The 15,504-nt window shown below is 32.1% G+C and overlaps 3 protein-coding genes across 4 annotated transcripts; 2 read left to right on the forward strand and 1 right to left on the reverse strand.

Moving 5' to 3' along the window:
* Positions 1-14: 14 nt before the first annotated feature.
* Positions 15-2,115, reverse strand: Tyms (thymidylate synthase). The gene is made up of 5 exons (XM_013319560.1): positions 1,892-2,115; positions 1,560-1,817; positions 1,277-1,397; positions 767-992; positions 15-300 (listed from the first exon to the last, which is right to left on the reverse strand). Exons 1-5 carry the CDS (start codon positions 1,965-1,967, stop codon positions 91-93), a joined length of 891 nt encoding a protein of 296 aa, XP_013175014.1. The 5' UTR covers positions 1,968-2,115; the 3' UTR covers positions 15-90.
* A 293-nt stretch (positions 2,116-2,408) lies between these two features.
* LOC106123340 (uncharacterized) lies at positions 2,409-7,788 on the forward strand. Of its 2 annotated transcripts, none has more exons than XM_013319598.1 (11): positions 2,409-2,651; positions 2,810-2,962; positions 3,187-3,307; positions 3,497-3,685; positions 3,882-4,030; positions 4,247-4,422; positions 4,825-4,955; positions 5,370-5,565; positions 5,873-5,980; positions 6,670-6,784; positions 7,370-7,788. In XM_013319598.1, exons 2-11 carry the CDS (start codon positions 2,823-2,825, stop codon positions 7,638-7,640), a joined length of 1,596 nt encoding a protein of 531 aa, XP_013175052.1. In that variant the 5' UTR covers positions 2,409-2,651; positions 2,810-2,822; the 3' UTR covers positions 7,641-7,788. The 2 variants fall into 2 exon arrangements, with proteins under 2 accessions (XP_013175052.1, XP_013175053.1); XM_013319599.1 differs by having other exon boundaries at positions 2,821-2,962.
* A 1,021-nt stretch (positions 7,789-8,809) lies between these two features.
* On the forward strand, positions 8,810-15,031 carry LOC106123598 (epoxide hydrolase 3). Its single transcript, XM_013320008.1, has 6 exons — positions 8,810-9,087; positions 11,540-11,664; positions 11,980-12,092; positions 13,525-13,693; positions 14,249-14,397; positions 14,692-15,031. Exons 1-6 carry the CDS (start codon positions 8,890-8,892, stop codon positions 14,955-14,957), a joined length of 1,020 nt encoding a protein of 339 aa, XP_013175462.1. The 5' UTR covers positions 8,810-8,889; the 3' UTR covers positions 14,958-15,031.
* The last annotated feature ends 473 nt before the right edge of the window (positions 15,032-15,504 follow it).

Genomic DNA, 15,504 nt, shown 5'->3' on the forward strand with positions numbered 1-15,504 from the left:
ATGTTAAATCTACTTAAAATAATTTGACCTATTTTTTAAAATCTAGATATTAATATGTAAAGAAAAAAATATGAACATTATTTAAGCTTGTTATACAGCCATTTCCATTTCAATTTTAGGATGGGGATTATAATTTTTTATGATAAAGTCTTCATATTTGAAATCGTCAATTGTTTCAACTTTCCGAGCAAATTCCAGTGTTGGAAATGGTTTTGGTTTTCTCTCTAATTGCTTCTGTAATGGTTCAATATGATTTAAATATACATGAGTATCACCTGTCGTGTGTACAAACTCACCTGCCTGAAAAAAACTTAAGTGTTAGAAATTAAAAAATACCATCACAAAATAACAAAGCCTAATTCTATCTAGACCTTGTTGGATTTCCTGTAGTGTTTCTAAACTAATAGAAATTTATAACAGAGGCGAGAACAGACAGGACGAAAGGATTTATCCTTTTGTTTTTGTTTCCTTTCTTCTCTTGAATCTTACTATTTTTCAGTTTTTAGTAAATTATTGGAAAGTATATAGGTTCTTATATGTCAAGCCATTGATTGGGTTGGTGAAAAAATAATCATATATAATCACATTTTGTGGCAGTTTCCAATTTCACACAAAACACATATTTAGGTGTTGTAATTGCGAGAAGTATGATAACAACTTTATGCATGATTTTTTGGTGCCTTAATAGGGAGTGTTTAGACAAGTATGCATAGCTCACTGTAAGCTGTTGTAAAGTTTGAATCTTGTAATACATAAACTAAATTACCTCTAATCCTGTGACATGTGCAATCATGTGTGTCAAAAGCGAATAGCTGGCAATGTTAAATGGCACGCCCAGCCCCATATCTGCACTCCTTTGATACATTAAGCAATTCAATTTTCCATTAGCCACATGGAACTGAACAAGACAATGACAAGGAGGTAGAGCCATTTGACTGAGATCTGACGGATTCCATGCACACATTATCATCCTCCTGTCGGCTGGATTATTTCTGCAAGTTATTTTAAATAACATTAAAATATATTAATCAAGATATAAATGACATAATAATAATCTATATTTGCATGTGTAATGGTTTTAAGTTTAAGTTGCATATTCAATCTCATTAATAGTGAAATTTCACTTAAATGTCAATCATGTCTTATAAAAAAAAGTTTATGGTGTATTGTTAAAAGAATAAATAACTTTCAGTGTAATATTTTATGGTTTCTCTATTTTGGAATTCAAAGTAATTAACAGGATTGTGTATAAATTTTGGCAATTATCAAAACTTACTTAATAGTGTTTATAACATTTTGGAGTTGATCAATCCCCTGGTTAGTATAATCAGTCTTTGCATCAATATATTTGGCCCCACTGTGTCTCCATTGGAAACCATACACAGGACCGAGGTCACCTTGAGAATTAAAACAAAATTTAAATATTTTTAGCTGAAAATAATATGCAAATTGAATGGATTAATTATGTATTTTTTAAGTAATTGGTTTTTTGATTTAAAATATTTATATCATCATAGTTTATAACTTATAGCAATAAGTTTCAAACACATAATACATACCCTCCTCTCTGTCAGTGAAACCTAAATTATCAAGAAATGCTCTGGAGCCATTAGCATCCCAAATGTGAACTCCTTTTTGGGCAAGAACTTTGCTATCTGTTGAACCAGATATCATCCACAGTAACTCTTCAATTACACCCCTTGTAAACACTCTTTTAGTTGTTAATAGTGGTAATATGTTATTTCTTAGAGAATACCTTTGCATTGCCCCGAATACTGACAGTGTACCCACACAAGTTCTATCAATCCTTTTGTCGCCTGCAAGTTATTATTATGTATTTTATTAAATATATGCCGCATTCTATTTAATTGTTAAATGAGAAACTCCTAACCTTTATCTATAATTTCTTTCACAAGTTTAAGATATTGGTATTCGTCATGGTTTAAATCTATTCCATTAGATTCCATTATTGCTAAATATAATGCTGTTTCAGATTGTCAGTACTACTTTTTTTGTAACAATACGTAACAAAACACGTCAAATAGTACACCTATGAATTGAAAATTTGTTGGATGATTGTGAAAGGAAGGTATTTATTTGATGTTTTGGCGCGAAATTTTTATAACTTTAAGTTGTCAAAGTGACAGTTTGTAATTTTTACAAGACAAAGGCACAAAGACTTTAGGATATATACTAAGTGACTGCACGAATAATTCAAATTAAAATAAAACAGAATTTTTAACACGTTCATTTGGTTTTTTTCTTGAGGTGTAATAATTTTGCAGTTGACTAGAAAAGTTATTCTTCAGTAGATCTGAAATAAAAATAGCAAAACTTTGATAAACATTGCACTTCTGCTTTGGAAAATAATAAATTAAAGACGTTGCCTGTAGCAACAGATTTGTTTCATTTAATAATCTGACTTTTAAAATAAATAATACAATACATTTCTCTTACATTAATACCATTGTGTATCATCCATCTAGGTCTATTTTTTTACAGTTATACAATGAAAAATTTAAACAATACTGCGATTTAATATGAACACGATTTGAGGAATTTGATGAGATTTTGTTCTATTTCAGAGAAACAAGAATATGTTTTAACATCGATTTGCATATATATGAGTTCTTCAACAACTAAAATATAAGGTAAACATTAATAGAAAATGTAATGTTAAGAAACAAACCATGGCAGCTAAAACAAAACCATACTGCAGCCGAATGTGTATGAGAATGAATTTTCTACTTTGGTATCGTCTATTGAAAAGGTAAATAACACAGAAATCAAAATCATATTTACGTTTTAGTTACTTTTAAGAAATGCCAGAACGGGAAGCGCCATGTCTGGAACTTGGTTCAGCTCCTCGGACTCCGAGTATTATCGCCTCTCCCTCGCCTTCAGAGATATCAAGTGCCAGTTCCCCAGAACCACCGAACGTTCGCGCTACACCCCTGTTCAGGTACAATTATGTTTTTGTAAGGACCCTTTTTACAAGCAATAATAATCTAAAAAGATACAGAAAAGTATCAAAATCTAAACTAATTTTGATCCGATTGATCACGTACGATTACTACAAACCCGGATTTGTAGGGTGCAAAAGAGTATTTAATTTAACGTTTTGGTATAGGGTATGATTATCGTAAGAAGAACTTCTTTTAATGTTGTGTCTTTGAATATAAACAGGGCTTTAGCAATGCCACCTCCAGAGCCGGCACAACCCCCAGGACAAGACGAACTAGAACGTAGGTTACCTGGCTACAGACGCATCGTCATACCCAGGGAACTAACGCTGATTGAACTATTGGCAAGTAACTTGTTTACATTTCGTACAAAGAATTTCATATACAATAATAAGCAAAGACGCATTTACATTCGTACGTAACATTTTGGATTTTGGCACATCGTTTCTTTAACATTCTTTCATTTGTATGGATTATTATGTATTTTGTATGATTTCTCGTGTATTTATTGTTTTGTATTGCTACTTTTATAGAAAGAGTGTAGTGGTGTAACGACTGATGAAGAAGTTTTGAGGATCCGCGAAGCGAAACTTTGTGTGGTGGCGGAGCGTGTAGGACTGCGGAGGCTGCACGTGCTCGTGCCGCGGCTGCGCTCTCTCACTTTAGATGGAAGCGCAATTTTATCATTACGAGAACTTGGAATTGGATTAAACCATTTAAAGGTAAAATGAATAAACTAAATTTATTTATTTTATTATTTCAGTTTAGTATCAAAAAGTAAGTAGGGAAAAGAATATATTGGGTATAATCCATGCGAAGCTGATAGTTGGAGATTTGGATACCAATATGGAGGATCGTCAAGGATTTTTCCTTGTTTACTTCTTATGTGAAATGCTTACTTTATTTCCTCCTCAACAGATACTAAGTGTGAATCGCTGCGGCCTAACGTCACTGGACGGCGTGTGGGGCATTGGTCAGCTGCGGGAATTGCACGCGGCGGGGAACCGCATACGTGATCTTCATCCACTGGCAGTGCTGCAGAAACTTCATACGCTCAATCTGTCTAAGTACACTCGCATAGCTTATTTTATTTCTGCGTGCAGCTAGGTTACCAGACTTTGTAAAAAAGTTACATTGCAACATGGGCTTCCCCTATTGTGACATTTGTGATATCATAACCTCAATTTCATCCCGAAAGAGATACGCACGCATATTACGAGTACCATTCGTTGATTACTAATTAATATATATTTTTTATTTAGTTATTTATTATTTTTTTCAAGTAATCCAATAACGGTGGCGAGTCGTGTATGGACGTTGGGTGTATGCAGTTCATTGCGTCGTTTATTTTTGAACGGAACACCGTTTTCACAATCGACTGACTATCGATCGACAATAGCGTCAACGCTATCAATGCTCACCTCTTTAGATGACCAGCCTTTGCATACGGATGTTAACAGTACGTACAATATCGACAAAGTTTCTTGATAAGACTCTACCGTGTTGTATCAGCAATATCTTCATATGATTTGATATGTAGCGTTTTGTGCGTCCCGGAGGCCTAATTTAGTCCTCTTTCCCTTCCCACCCTTTTTCTTATAAGGAAAGAAGGGGAAGTGGAAGTGGACTTTCCGGATGAGAGGATGCATAGAAAGGGAAAATGTTTTCTTTCTGTGCATCCTCTCTTCCGTCGATTAAAGGTAGGCAACGCATATGCAATGGCGTATGTCTATGGGCAACGATCACTTCGCTATTTCAGCGATTTAAGGAAGTCGCTCGCTCGTTTCCCACCTTATGATATAAAAAAATGTAGAATAACGTGATTATGCAAATTCATATTATTAAATAATATTTATTATAGACGAAGACTATGTGGAACATTTGGATGACTCGTCCGATTCGGAAAGCGATCGAGAAAATTCTGAAGAACAAAAGGAAGCTGAGACAGACTTTGCAATCGCTGGACCATCGTCACAGTCACAAAGAAATCAGGTAAAAACATAATATGACTAGAAGAATAAATTGTATAAATTCTATTAAAAATATTTTTTTTATGTTCCTGCAAAATCGAACGGAAAGTTTACTTGATGGAAATAGATGCATCAGTAGATCTAAAAACAACACGTGAATCTGTTTTTCGTCTATTCTATAATCTTTACAAATTCTTGAATACTATTCTCGACAATGTTTGAACAGGAGGCAGGCTGGCTGGTTTTATTTTAGTCGGGATCATCTGTATGCATAGATAAGACGAAATTTATTTTGTTCCTAATGCAGCCGGTGTGGAATATCGAATATCGTTTTAGATTTAGGCTGATACCAAAATATTCGACTTACAGCCGATGTAAAAGTAAAAATTATAATGTCTTTGGTACTTACCATATTTTGGTTTTTTAATGTTTATAGAAATCTGAAGAAGAATGTATTTCCATATTTTTTGGCGAGTATCCACGATCTTGTATACAAAGAAGACGTCCAGCGACTACGGAGAGTGCAGGTTGTCGACCAGAGAGAATAGAGTTGCCTCGAAGACCGCGCACCGCTGTTGACCGCCCGACCATAGACGCGCCGACACGGTTACAGATAATGAACACGTTGATGGGTATAGTCCTCGCTCAGATTAATAATTTTGTAGAAGAAATATAGACAAATGCGTAAGGATCTTGCCAAAGCGACTCATTTCACGAAAAAAGTGGATCTCTTACGAGGCCTTTTTAAGGGGGTTCGAAAGTATCTTCGCGAATTTCTTCGCATAATAAATTTTGAATTACTTTTATCTTATTCTAATAGAGACTAAAAACAAAGTTAAAAGTTTTAAATCCAGCTATGGTATTGCGATGATGTAGCTCAGTTTTTTTCTTCATTTAAATAGTTACTACATTAATTAAAAGATTCTTTTTGTTACTTAGATGCTGAATGGCGGAGTAGCGGTAGTAAATTGACTTCGAAAAGCGCTGTTTGTGGTAATTTAGCACATGCCTTGCGCAGACCGGCACATTCCATACAAGAGGAATCGGGTAAATATTTATATACGAACATTAGATTAGATTTAAACGTTCTACAATAGATCTCGACCTACGTGAGGTTCAATTTTTTTCAATATATTTACATATCTTTTATAATATGGTTTATTGCTGTCTATGCGTAGGGTTTATAGAATATGTTTTTTTTTTAAGTTTTAAGTTTAGTTTCATTGCAAAATTTACGTCCGATGAAGGAATGTAATGATGATTGCATATTTTTTTTCGCGTATGAACGTGAATTAAACAACTCTCACATGTTTCATTTTAACATTATTTTCCTAAGCACCGGTATTGGATTCGAAACCTACTTTAAAAATTGAAAATCTATAAATGAATTCAGATTCAAGTTTTGAATCGAGATGCTTGTTGGTTTACTGCAATTAATTGAAATTAATTAAATGGATACTTGATTTATATCAAACTAGCTGTAACCCGTGACTCCGTCCTTGCGGAATTAAAAACAAAACATAATGCGTAGCCTATATGTTCTTTCAGACTATGTTCTACATCTGTGCCAAATTTCATCAAGATCCGCTGACCCGTTCCGGAGATACCTTCAAACAAACATATTCATCCATCCATCTAAACATTCGTATTTATAATATTAGTAAGATTTTGGTTGGCCATCAGGATAAGTCAGTGGAACAGGTTTTTTTTTTAAATAATTACTTGTTTAATTACAGAAAAACAAATAGAAACAGTTGAACGAACTATGGAGGACGCATGTCGTTTTGTTGCCGCAGAAATACCTCGTGCGCCGTGCCAACAAGCGTGGCTCAAGTTTACAGAAGAAACCGGGTAGGACTCATGTTGATTTCTCCGATTGTTTGAATAGAAAGTTTGTGCACGTAACCTTTACAATCATAAGAAATACAAATGAATTTTAATGAGTAAAAATATGTAATACTATTGTTGTTAAATGTCGATAAAGTTGGTGTTGTACAAATGTTTAATTATATCATTGAATAGTGTATTGTTGTTAGAAATGTCAATCGTTGTTATGTAATGTTGTAAAAAAACTTTTTTAAAAGTATATGGCTTTAGTTTAATGGTATCGTTATTAAGTAAGAATTACCATTTTTTTTAATATTTTAGAGTAGTTGGTTTGTGTAGATTTTTATTTTACTATTTTTAACGTAATTATTATGTCAGTGAATTTAAAGTGTAATAAAAGTACAAATTAATTAAGTAAATTGAATGATATAAAATGCAGATTATCGTAGATGTAATCCAATATTTCATTGTTTTAATGAATAATAAAATTTTAATTTTACGACAAAGTTCTTATTTCAATATTTACTTGACATCTGTACAAAATTTTTAATCTGTAGGTACATAAAACCAACAGATGTTACGGTTAAAAGAACGACAATATTTTCACAGAATTGAAATCGATATAAATTTTAATGAGCGACCTCAAAGTGTGGATCCATCAAAAGCTTTGGATCGTTTGGAACGCATCGAGAGGGAGACTTCTGAACGCTTGAAGGAAGCGTCAAAAAATACTAATCCTTGGATGTCAGATTCATTCAAAATGTTGTCAGTAAGCAATGCACATTATTGGCGGGAAACAGAACAATTTTCTTCTATTTCAAATACACACAGCGATGTTGATTCTGTAATTAGTGACAATGGCGGCAATCCCCTTGATTAAACATTGCTTAACGTAATTAAAACTATTTTTAATGATTTTAATTGTAACATTATGCCAAAAGGACTTGTCCCTATTTTCTGTAAAATATATTGGCATTTTTATCGTTTTTGTTATTTTAAAATTTAGTTTTTAATTTTAAAAGTATGTAGCGTTGTAGCTAATATGCGCAAGTACTTATTTTGTAAATATTTTTGAATAGTGATGTAAAGATAAAATTTATAAGTGTTTATAAAGATCAGTGGTTTATTTATTTAATAAAATATGTTATCAATTTAATGTTGCATTATTTCTGGCTTTATCTTCTGACTATATCTTTGTTTAAAAACACTCTGATAAAAAGTAGTTTCAGTATAAATTTTGTAGTTTTAAAATATTTTTAAACTTAAATATTATTCTTATTGCCCAGTCGTGCCGTTAACTTGAGTTTGTCAAGTAATTTTAACTGATATCCATTTCATTTTAAGAAATATGCAGTTCTTACGTGTTAGAGTAAAAAAAATGTATGCAGCACACTTAATTTTAGTGCATTATCCCTGAAAGGTTAATAAACTTTGTAGCAAATTAGTTGTGAGTTCTTAGGAACTACCTTGTGAGGTCGTCAAGAACTTGCCATTTTTTGCAGGTTTTTAAACGTACGTCAGTATGTTCTTAGGTCGGTTTTTATATAATAACTGAAATGAAATGACATGACGTTGCTTTTTGCCTTGCTTGATCATATCATATATATTTTTTTACAATCATATATTTTGTTTAACATCAAACCTATAAGGAATCGTCAAGATATAACATAACTATCTCCTATAGCTACTGGTGGGTCTAAGACCGAAATCCACGTTTAAAATATAGTTTTGTTTCTGTTTTGTCAAAGATAATGACAGGGATGATGAAATTCTGGTCTCACAAACACACAAACAACGGTTAGTATTCTATTAATTAGACGGTAAAAAAGTTTGTCAACTAAGAAATATGTATAAAATGTGTTTAGGGCCGAGTAGGGGAGGGGACAAACTTACAAAAAATGCATTTTTATTTATATAGATAAGACTAAAACCTTAACTTTTTAAAATTTTGGTAGCAACGTGTGCGCGTATTTTTTTATTTGACCTTAAATAAGACATTTTGCACAAAGATCATAATCATTACATTTACCATTTGAAATAAAAGCTTGGAGGGGCAAAACGCGTTTTTCAGTATTCGCGCGATACGGACGCGCGCGAACGACTGTTGTGTGATTAAATATTTCTTTAAAATGAGTTTCACTGCTATTCAACGTTTTTTCGTATCGAACTTTTTAACCGTGTATTATAGCGTTTTAATTTTATTTAGTTTTTTATTGACTTTTTTGAGGAATCCCTTAAAAAATCCTTGGGAACAAAAATTGGTATTAGTACCACCAGCAAGACTTAGCGACTCAAAGTACGGTGTACATAAATATGTGAAGGCAAATGTAAGTACATATCATTTAACCCTTATGTTCATTTTGTATAGTATACCATATATACAACTCTATAAAAATATACGATCACTATAAAATATTTTTTAAGTTGGTTTTATTAAATTTATTTTTGCTTTTGCGTATTTTTTGCTTTAAAAAAATCTTGCCACAGTAAGGGTTTATATCAGAAATAAATATTTGTTAATTTAATTATTATTGTACAGATATGAGAACAATATTGTGTTTTTGGCAGCTTCTTTTTTAAATAATGAAGAAAAATATAGTATTAAATCAAATATTTATTGGAATAACTATTTTCAAAAAGGTCATATGAATTAGTATTTCGAAAAATCTTTTTACAAAATAAGTTTTCAGACGTAGTCATAGTTAAAGTTTATTTCTACAAGTAGGTTTTTCTTTTTCCAGCTGTATTCCTTTGATTTTCACGTATTATTGGCTAAGGCCACATCGTATGCTCAAAAATGAATTTTAACCAATAAAATGTAATAGCTATTTTCTCTCGTTAATTTTAACAATGGTCTATACGGAACCTATAAAAAATAATATTGTAAAAGTAATAATCGATAAACATTTATATAGTTTTAATAAATATAAATATTTATCAATTCTTTAACAGCACTTGAATATAATGGATCAATTTTGTCGGATTATAAATGACTTCATAAATAGTAAGTAATCTATCACAAGAATATTGGAATATCTAGTATTCAGTATGATGCAATTTTAGATTCCTAGGAATACTTATTAGCAAACACAAGGCTACGTCTACTAGAAGTGACTATCCGCACGAACGATCAACATCGACCTTGATACTGTCCTTTTATTAACAATGACATGTCTATGCATATTAAATACAATAACAATAACATCGGCTGTTTATACGCTTCCATATGCATGAACGCACATCAACTTATTACATAAAAGGAAAAGGTTTTTATTTTATTTAGCTTTACGTTCTTAAATAAATAACCGAAGTTGATTTATATTATTTACTAGACGGGTATATTGTGTAGAAATTCAAAGACTTATTCCCCACTTAGAAGTTCCAAACAAATAGAGATGTTTAAAGACATAAGAAGTTTTAATTACATTATTAAAACGAGATTTCATTTCAAAATTATTTTAAACTATACCGATATATATTCAATCTTATAAGCATATATGGAAGTTAAAAAATAAGCAAAGGAATTATAGTCGCCTTATAGGATTCTCCGTAATACTAAATATGTCCTAAGGATCGCAGTCTACTAAAAACAAGAATCAGTGTTCAATGATGATTCCCTGTGCGCGGACACAGGTAACGAGTAAATGAAAAGCGTTACTAATTGTGTAATGTGTAAACGCAACACGAGTATGTAATGCATCGGACACGTAAGCCGTTCCGCTTTCTGCTGAATATTTTCTTCAGCTGAATTGAAATATTATTAATTCTTTAAACGATCATTCAACGCGCTGTAAAACATTACTTCAGTGCCAGTAACTAACCAGCAAATATCTGAGAAGGAATTCAAAGATATGTGTGAAGTCAACCAACCCGCACTGGGCCAGTGTGGTTGACTATGGCCTAGTCACCCGTAACATAGGGTAGGCTCCGAGCCCCTCAGTGGGGAGTTATAGTGAGCTGATGATATAACTAACCTAGAAATCTTGAGCAAATTTTGTAGTAGTATAGATTGTACAAATCGATTAGTTCTTTTCATTTCAAAAAACGACAAACGAGGAGATGGTACTGTAATAAAAAGAATGATTACTGTCTGAACGACCAATTAATTTTAACTATGATGAATATTCCTATATTTCCGAAGGAAAATGAAATTTGAAAAGTAATGAAATGCTATAAAAACATTGCTGAGGAATGCACTGTAAAAAGAAAGTTGAAGAATATAGTTTAACTTTTGCTGCTTACAAATTTTAATCTGCAGAACTGATAACTAGAACTTTTGCTACTCTCTCCATAGCAACAGAGCGAGTGTAACCTGTTATTCTCCTTATTTAACTTTCTTTTTATCATAACCTTGAACGTTCGGTTTCCATTTGTTAACAATAGTAAGTACTTCACTGCTTGCACTTCGATTCTCTGCTGATCTGCGAAATCGATATTTTTTATCATTCTGTAGATTACGATAATCTATGGTTAGCCAATGTAAAAATAGAGTTACAATTAGCGCAACTATAAACGGTAATAAAAATTACTAGAAACGTCTTTGGAGCTAGAGTACACCTTGAAGCTACGTATTCCTAAATACTTTTGTTTGTGTCATACTTTATCTAATATATTTGCTCAAGTTAAAGGCACACTCATCTGAAATAAACAATAGTAAAAAATCGAAAATTCTTTTTCTATGAAGAAAAAATTTTGTAATTTTTCAATGTTTGTTCGTAGTAAATTACTTAAGATTCAAATACAACGATAACTAAATAAAATGTATCTATTTTCATGCAGGATATAAAACTACATTATGTTGAAAGCGGCGATCCTAATAAGCCACTTATGCTGTTTCTGCACGGATTTCCAGAGTTTTGGTACTCCTGGCGACATCAGATTGTGGAATTTAATAAAGATTACTGGTAAGATAAAGGGCTTAGTTTATTCATATCATACTTTCTAGTTATTAAAAGTTATAATATAATACATTTTTAAGTTTTAATGTCTGTGTCAGCGATCGATTATGTATAAGAGGAGGAGGATATATGTATATATATATAGAATTACTGGTAAAATTGCATATCAAACAGGCGCTTCTCAACGTGATCTGTTTTAGACTTTATAAAGGTCACTTTACAGAATAAGATAGATGGACCTTATGTTTTATACAAGTATATTGACAGTGGAACTTGTGGCTTTATTTTATATTGTAATGTTCAATATTGTGGCTTGTTCAGGTGTATTGCTGTCGACATGCGGGGGTACGGAGACTCGGAGAGGCCGGAGGAAGTGTCCGCCTACAAAATAGACCTACTAGTGGAAGACGTGCGAGATCTCATGCGGAAATTGGGTAAGCGGTAAATATACAACGTTTTATTTGTACAGTTTTAGAAAGTTACTGGTTAGCAACAAGCTTACACTTCGACGGATGTTAAACAAATGGTTTAACCTTGTAGTAACAAAAAAAAAATGTTAACTTTTTGAGTCCAATCATGAAGCGATAGCGTGCTAAAATATTCCTAGTTCTGATAATTAATCTTCTTATAACTAATTTGTATCGTACCTCGACATCGTTTAAGTAGAGATAAAGAAAAAGTTGCACGCTTGATTAGTTAAAGAATTTTTAAAAATAAGTGTATAATAGGGTCTAACTGCAATCCTATCCGATACTAAATTGATGTTTATAGTGTGTTGACTCTTCCCTTGTTTCTCTCATACGGATTAAGGCTATAAGGCCAGGAATAGTGAACTTTTACGTAATAACGTGCCATTTTTCTAGAGACTACAATTTTGACATTGTAATTATTGGAATACTCCACCTAGTAGAGATCTCCGGTTCTATAATATTTCACACTTTTTCCGAGTACTCGATTAATATAGTGACGTGTCTAAAATATTGTATCGCTTATAGTTAATAGGCTCACCACAACTTTACCCGTCATGGTTGGAATGTAGTTTTTGAAAGTCACATAACGGGTGTGATCTCTATGTGAGATTGTGACGAATGTGAAAGCTTATTGTTTTCTGATTAAATCCCCATCGTCAAAATTTGTTAAATTTTATAAATACACAGACTTATTGACTTGTCTGTATTTAAGTAATTTAAAAAAAAACTCATTAAGTATCACAAATGGAACAAAGAATATATTTTATTGTTATAGAAACTCATCGATAATATTGTTACATAATTTGTAAGCAGTAAATATGAAATTATGCATTCGCTAAGCATTATACTACGACATTGTTACATTGATGATGTTACAATTTATAAAAATCTTGTTTCCTAGGAAGACAGTAGATATTTGTCACGCTTGAGCTGTTAAGATAATAAGCAGTTATTATAAGTAAAAGATTGCCGTATATATTCCTAATTTACCACATACCTATATTGATGATGCAAATGTTTAGCGTTAAATTACCCTTAATAAAATCTATGTATTACTTTTATACTTTATAAAAATGTATATTAATACTGTAAATATTTTAATGTAACCGAGGAGTGGTAGAGTTCGGAACATTAAGCCTAATCCGCCAAAAAGCTCAACATGGAGAGACGTTAACTTTGTAGATAAAAAATAAGAACGAATTTAATTGCTACTAGTTAATTCAACTCATCATTCAGGTCTAAAATTCTTCAACACATTAATTAGCCGCAACACAAAGCAACATACCTGAATATAAGGATATAGTCAATATAAAAGATACCAAATGAATGGCGTGATACTGCATACTGTTCTATTTCTAAATTTATAAATATATACAATTTTAACGTTTGTTTCAAGGTCGCAACAAATGTATCCTGGTGTCTCACGACTGGGGCGGTCTGATAGCTAGCAAATTCCGTGACACTCATCCTGACGCATTGGACGCGGTCATACTATTGGGAAGTACGACCAGGGAAGCATGGAGCCACGAAATATGGAATAATCCTGATCAGAAAAAGAAGTCCTGGTATGAATTTTATATCTAAGAACTTGTAATTTCGTAGGCATGTGTATTATCATCATTATCTAGACGTCTCCTCCGATGGGCCCGGAGCCTACTCTAAGTCCCTGACTATGTTATAGTCAATCACGCATATCTTTGTAATTATTCGCAGACATCTACAGGTTTCATCGCGATGTTTTCCTTCAACGTAAGAACGTCGGATAAATGTAAATTAACTGCTACAATAAAACTTTCCATTTACAACGTGTACTCGTGTTGAATACATTCATGATATATTATGCTATGTAGATAGTAATATAAATAATCATTTTTTTTAATTATTATAGATTTATAACGTTAGTAAGACTCAATAGCCTAATGGTTAAGGGTACGGATTTCCGATCACGAGGTCGGGGGTTCGAATCCCGCCATTCGACTATTGTCGTAAACCATATCCTAGCACAAGCGTACAGCTTAGTTGGAATGGTAAAAGAAATATTAGTAAATTTACAAAAAAAATCTGCTAATATTTATATTAAAAAGAAAGAAAAAAAAAGAAACTCGCAAAATATTTTTCAGGTATACATTTTTCTACCGCATGCCGAAATTGCCTGAGCTGATGTTGCAAATGAACGATCTTCAGATTTTCGATAAAGTGTTGAGACGACAAGAAAATTACGTTGATGATAGTGACATCGAATGTTATAAATATTGGTTTAGAAAACAAGGTGAGAGATTTAAAGGTTTATACATCTTTAGTAACTTTGTATTATTTTATAATAAAATTGAATCAAATGATTCCATGTCTACATTATACGTATTACAAAAACATACGTGTTTGTGTTATGAATATTTACATACAAACACTTTAATAATAATCTACAAATGTATATCAAACTAATATTCGGTTCGTGATGTACCGGTTAATAGGAATGTTTGAAGATTCTGGGTATAACCTTAAAACAAAATATTTTATAAAATTTAAATTTAGTTTTCTTTTTAAAGCATATACTTTTTTTCAGTTGCACTTACGCCGCCTATTAACTACTATAGAGCAAATTTCCAATTGACTTTTCCTGATAAATATAAGGATGAAAATGTTCCAATGATTGTAGCCAACGGCGAAAAAGACCCCTACATAGTTCCCAGTATCTTGGAACGTATAAAAACAGAATATAAATACATTGAAACAGTGCTTGTGGAAGACGCATACCATTTCTTACAACAAGAATCACCGGGGAAAGTCAACAAGATTATACGAGATTTTCTTCTAAAAAATAAATTGTAAAATCATCAAGGAAAGTTTGTAATAATTTTTACCAAAGTTAGTTTTGCATAAAATGCATAGATAAAAATGTTTTATAGGTAATTAACGAAAATAAATACTATTTGATTTATTAGTTGCCTTTTTTATTTATTTGACCCGAGTATTCAAAAAATTGAAAAGCCTTTCAGCCGACTAAATTGAGCGCAGAGGAAGTCGCGGCCGATAGCTAATGCAGTGTAATCCTTTATATGTTCTGTGAAATCGATTTTTGTACATTGAACTTATATATTTTGTTTTTATGTAATCAGACTGTTGAATCATTGCGATTCTGATAGGAAGTCCTATCATAGGTTCTGTAACTGTATAATTATTGCACCATTATAAATGTGAAATGTCATGAATTATTGGTCAGCTTTTATCTGCCTATCAGACGGTAATTTATTTTTTGAACACAAGATTCATGTATTTACATCCGGTTTGAATGTAGTGTAAAATAAAATAACAAAAACTAAGCTGTGTACATATGCAATGAGGATTTAAATTTCAAATTATCTTTCATGGCATTCTT

Source organism: Papilio xuthus, unplaced genomic scaffold, assembly GCF_000836235.2.
Source record: "Papilio xuthus unplaced genomic scaffold, Pxut_1.1 DF826115.1, whole genome shotgun sequence".
NCBI classification, from domain to species: domain Eukaryota; kingdom Metazoa; phylum Arthropoda; class Insecta; order Lepidoptera; family Papilionidae; genus Papilio; species Papilio xuthus.

Bases quoted from the DNA above. Each gene is read 5' to 3' on its own strand.
- Tyms (XM_013319560.1), bottom strand. From the start codon at position 1,967: ATGGAATCTAATGGAATAGATTTAAACCATGACGAATACCAATATCTT. The intron at 1,818-1,891 runs GTTAGGAGTTTC...AATAACTTGCAG, and splicing joins GAAAGAAATTATAGATAAAG to GCGACAAAAGGATTGATAGA. The intron at 1,398-1,559 runs GTATGTATTATG...TTAATTCTCAAG, and splicing joins TTTCACTGACAGAGAGGAGG to GTGACCTCGGTCCTGTGTAT.
- LOC106123340 (XM_013319598.1), top strand. From the start codon at position 2,823: ATGCCAGAACGGGAAGCGCCATGTCTGGAACTTGGTTCAGCTCCTCGG. The intron at 3,308-3,496 runs GCAAGTAACTTG...CTACTTTTATAG, and splicing joins TAACGCTGATTGAACTATTG to AAAGAGTGTAGTGGTGTAAC. The intron at 4,956-5,369 runs GTAAAAACATAA...TAATGTTTATAG, and splicing joins CACAGTCACAAAGAAATCAG to AAATCTGAAGAAGAATGTAT.
- LOC106123598 (XM_013320008.1), top strand. From the start codon at position 8,890: ATGAGTTTCACTGCTATTCAACGTTTTTTCGTATCGAACTTTTTAACC. The intron at 11,665-11,979 runs GTAAGATAAAGG...TGGCTTGTTCAG, and splicing joins GAATTTAATAAAGATTACTG to GTGTATTGCTGTCGACATGC. The intron at 13,694-14,248 runs GTATGAATTTTA...AATATTTTTCAG, and splicing joins GATCAGAAAAAGAAGTCCTG to GTATACATTTTTCTACCGCA.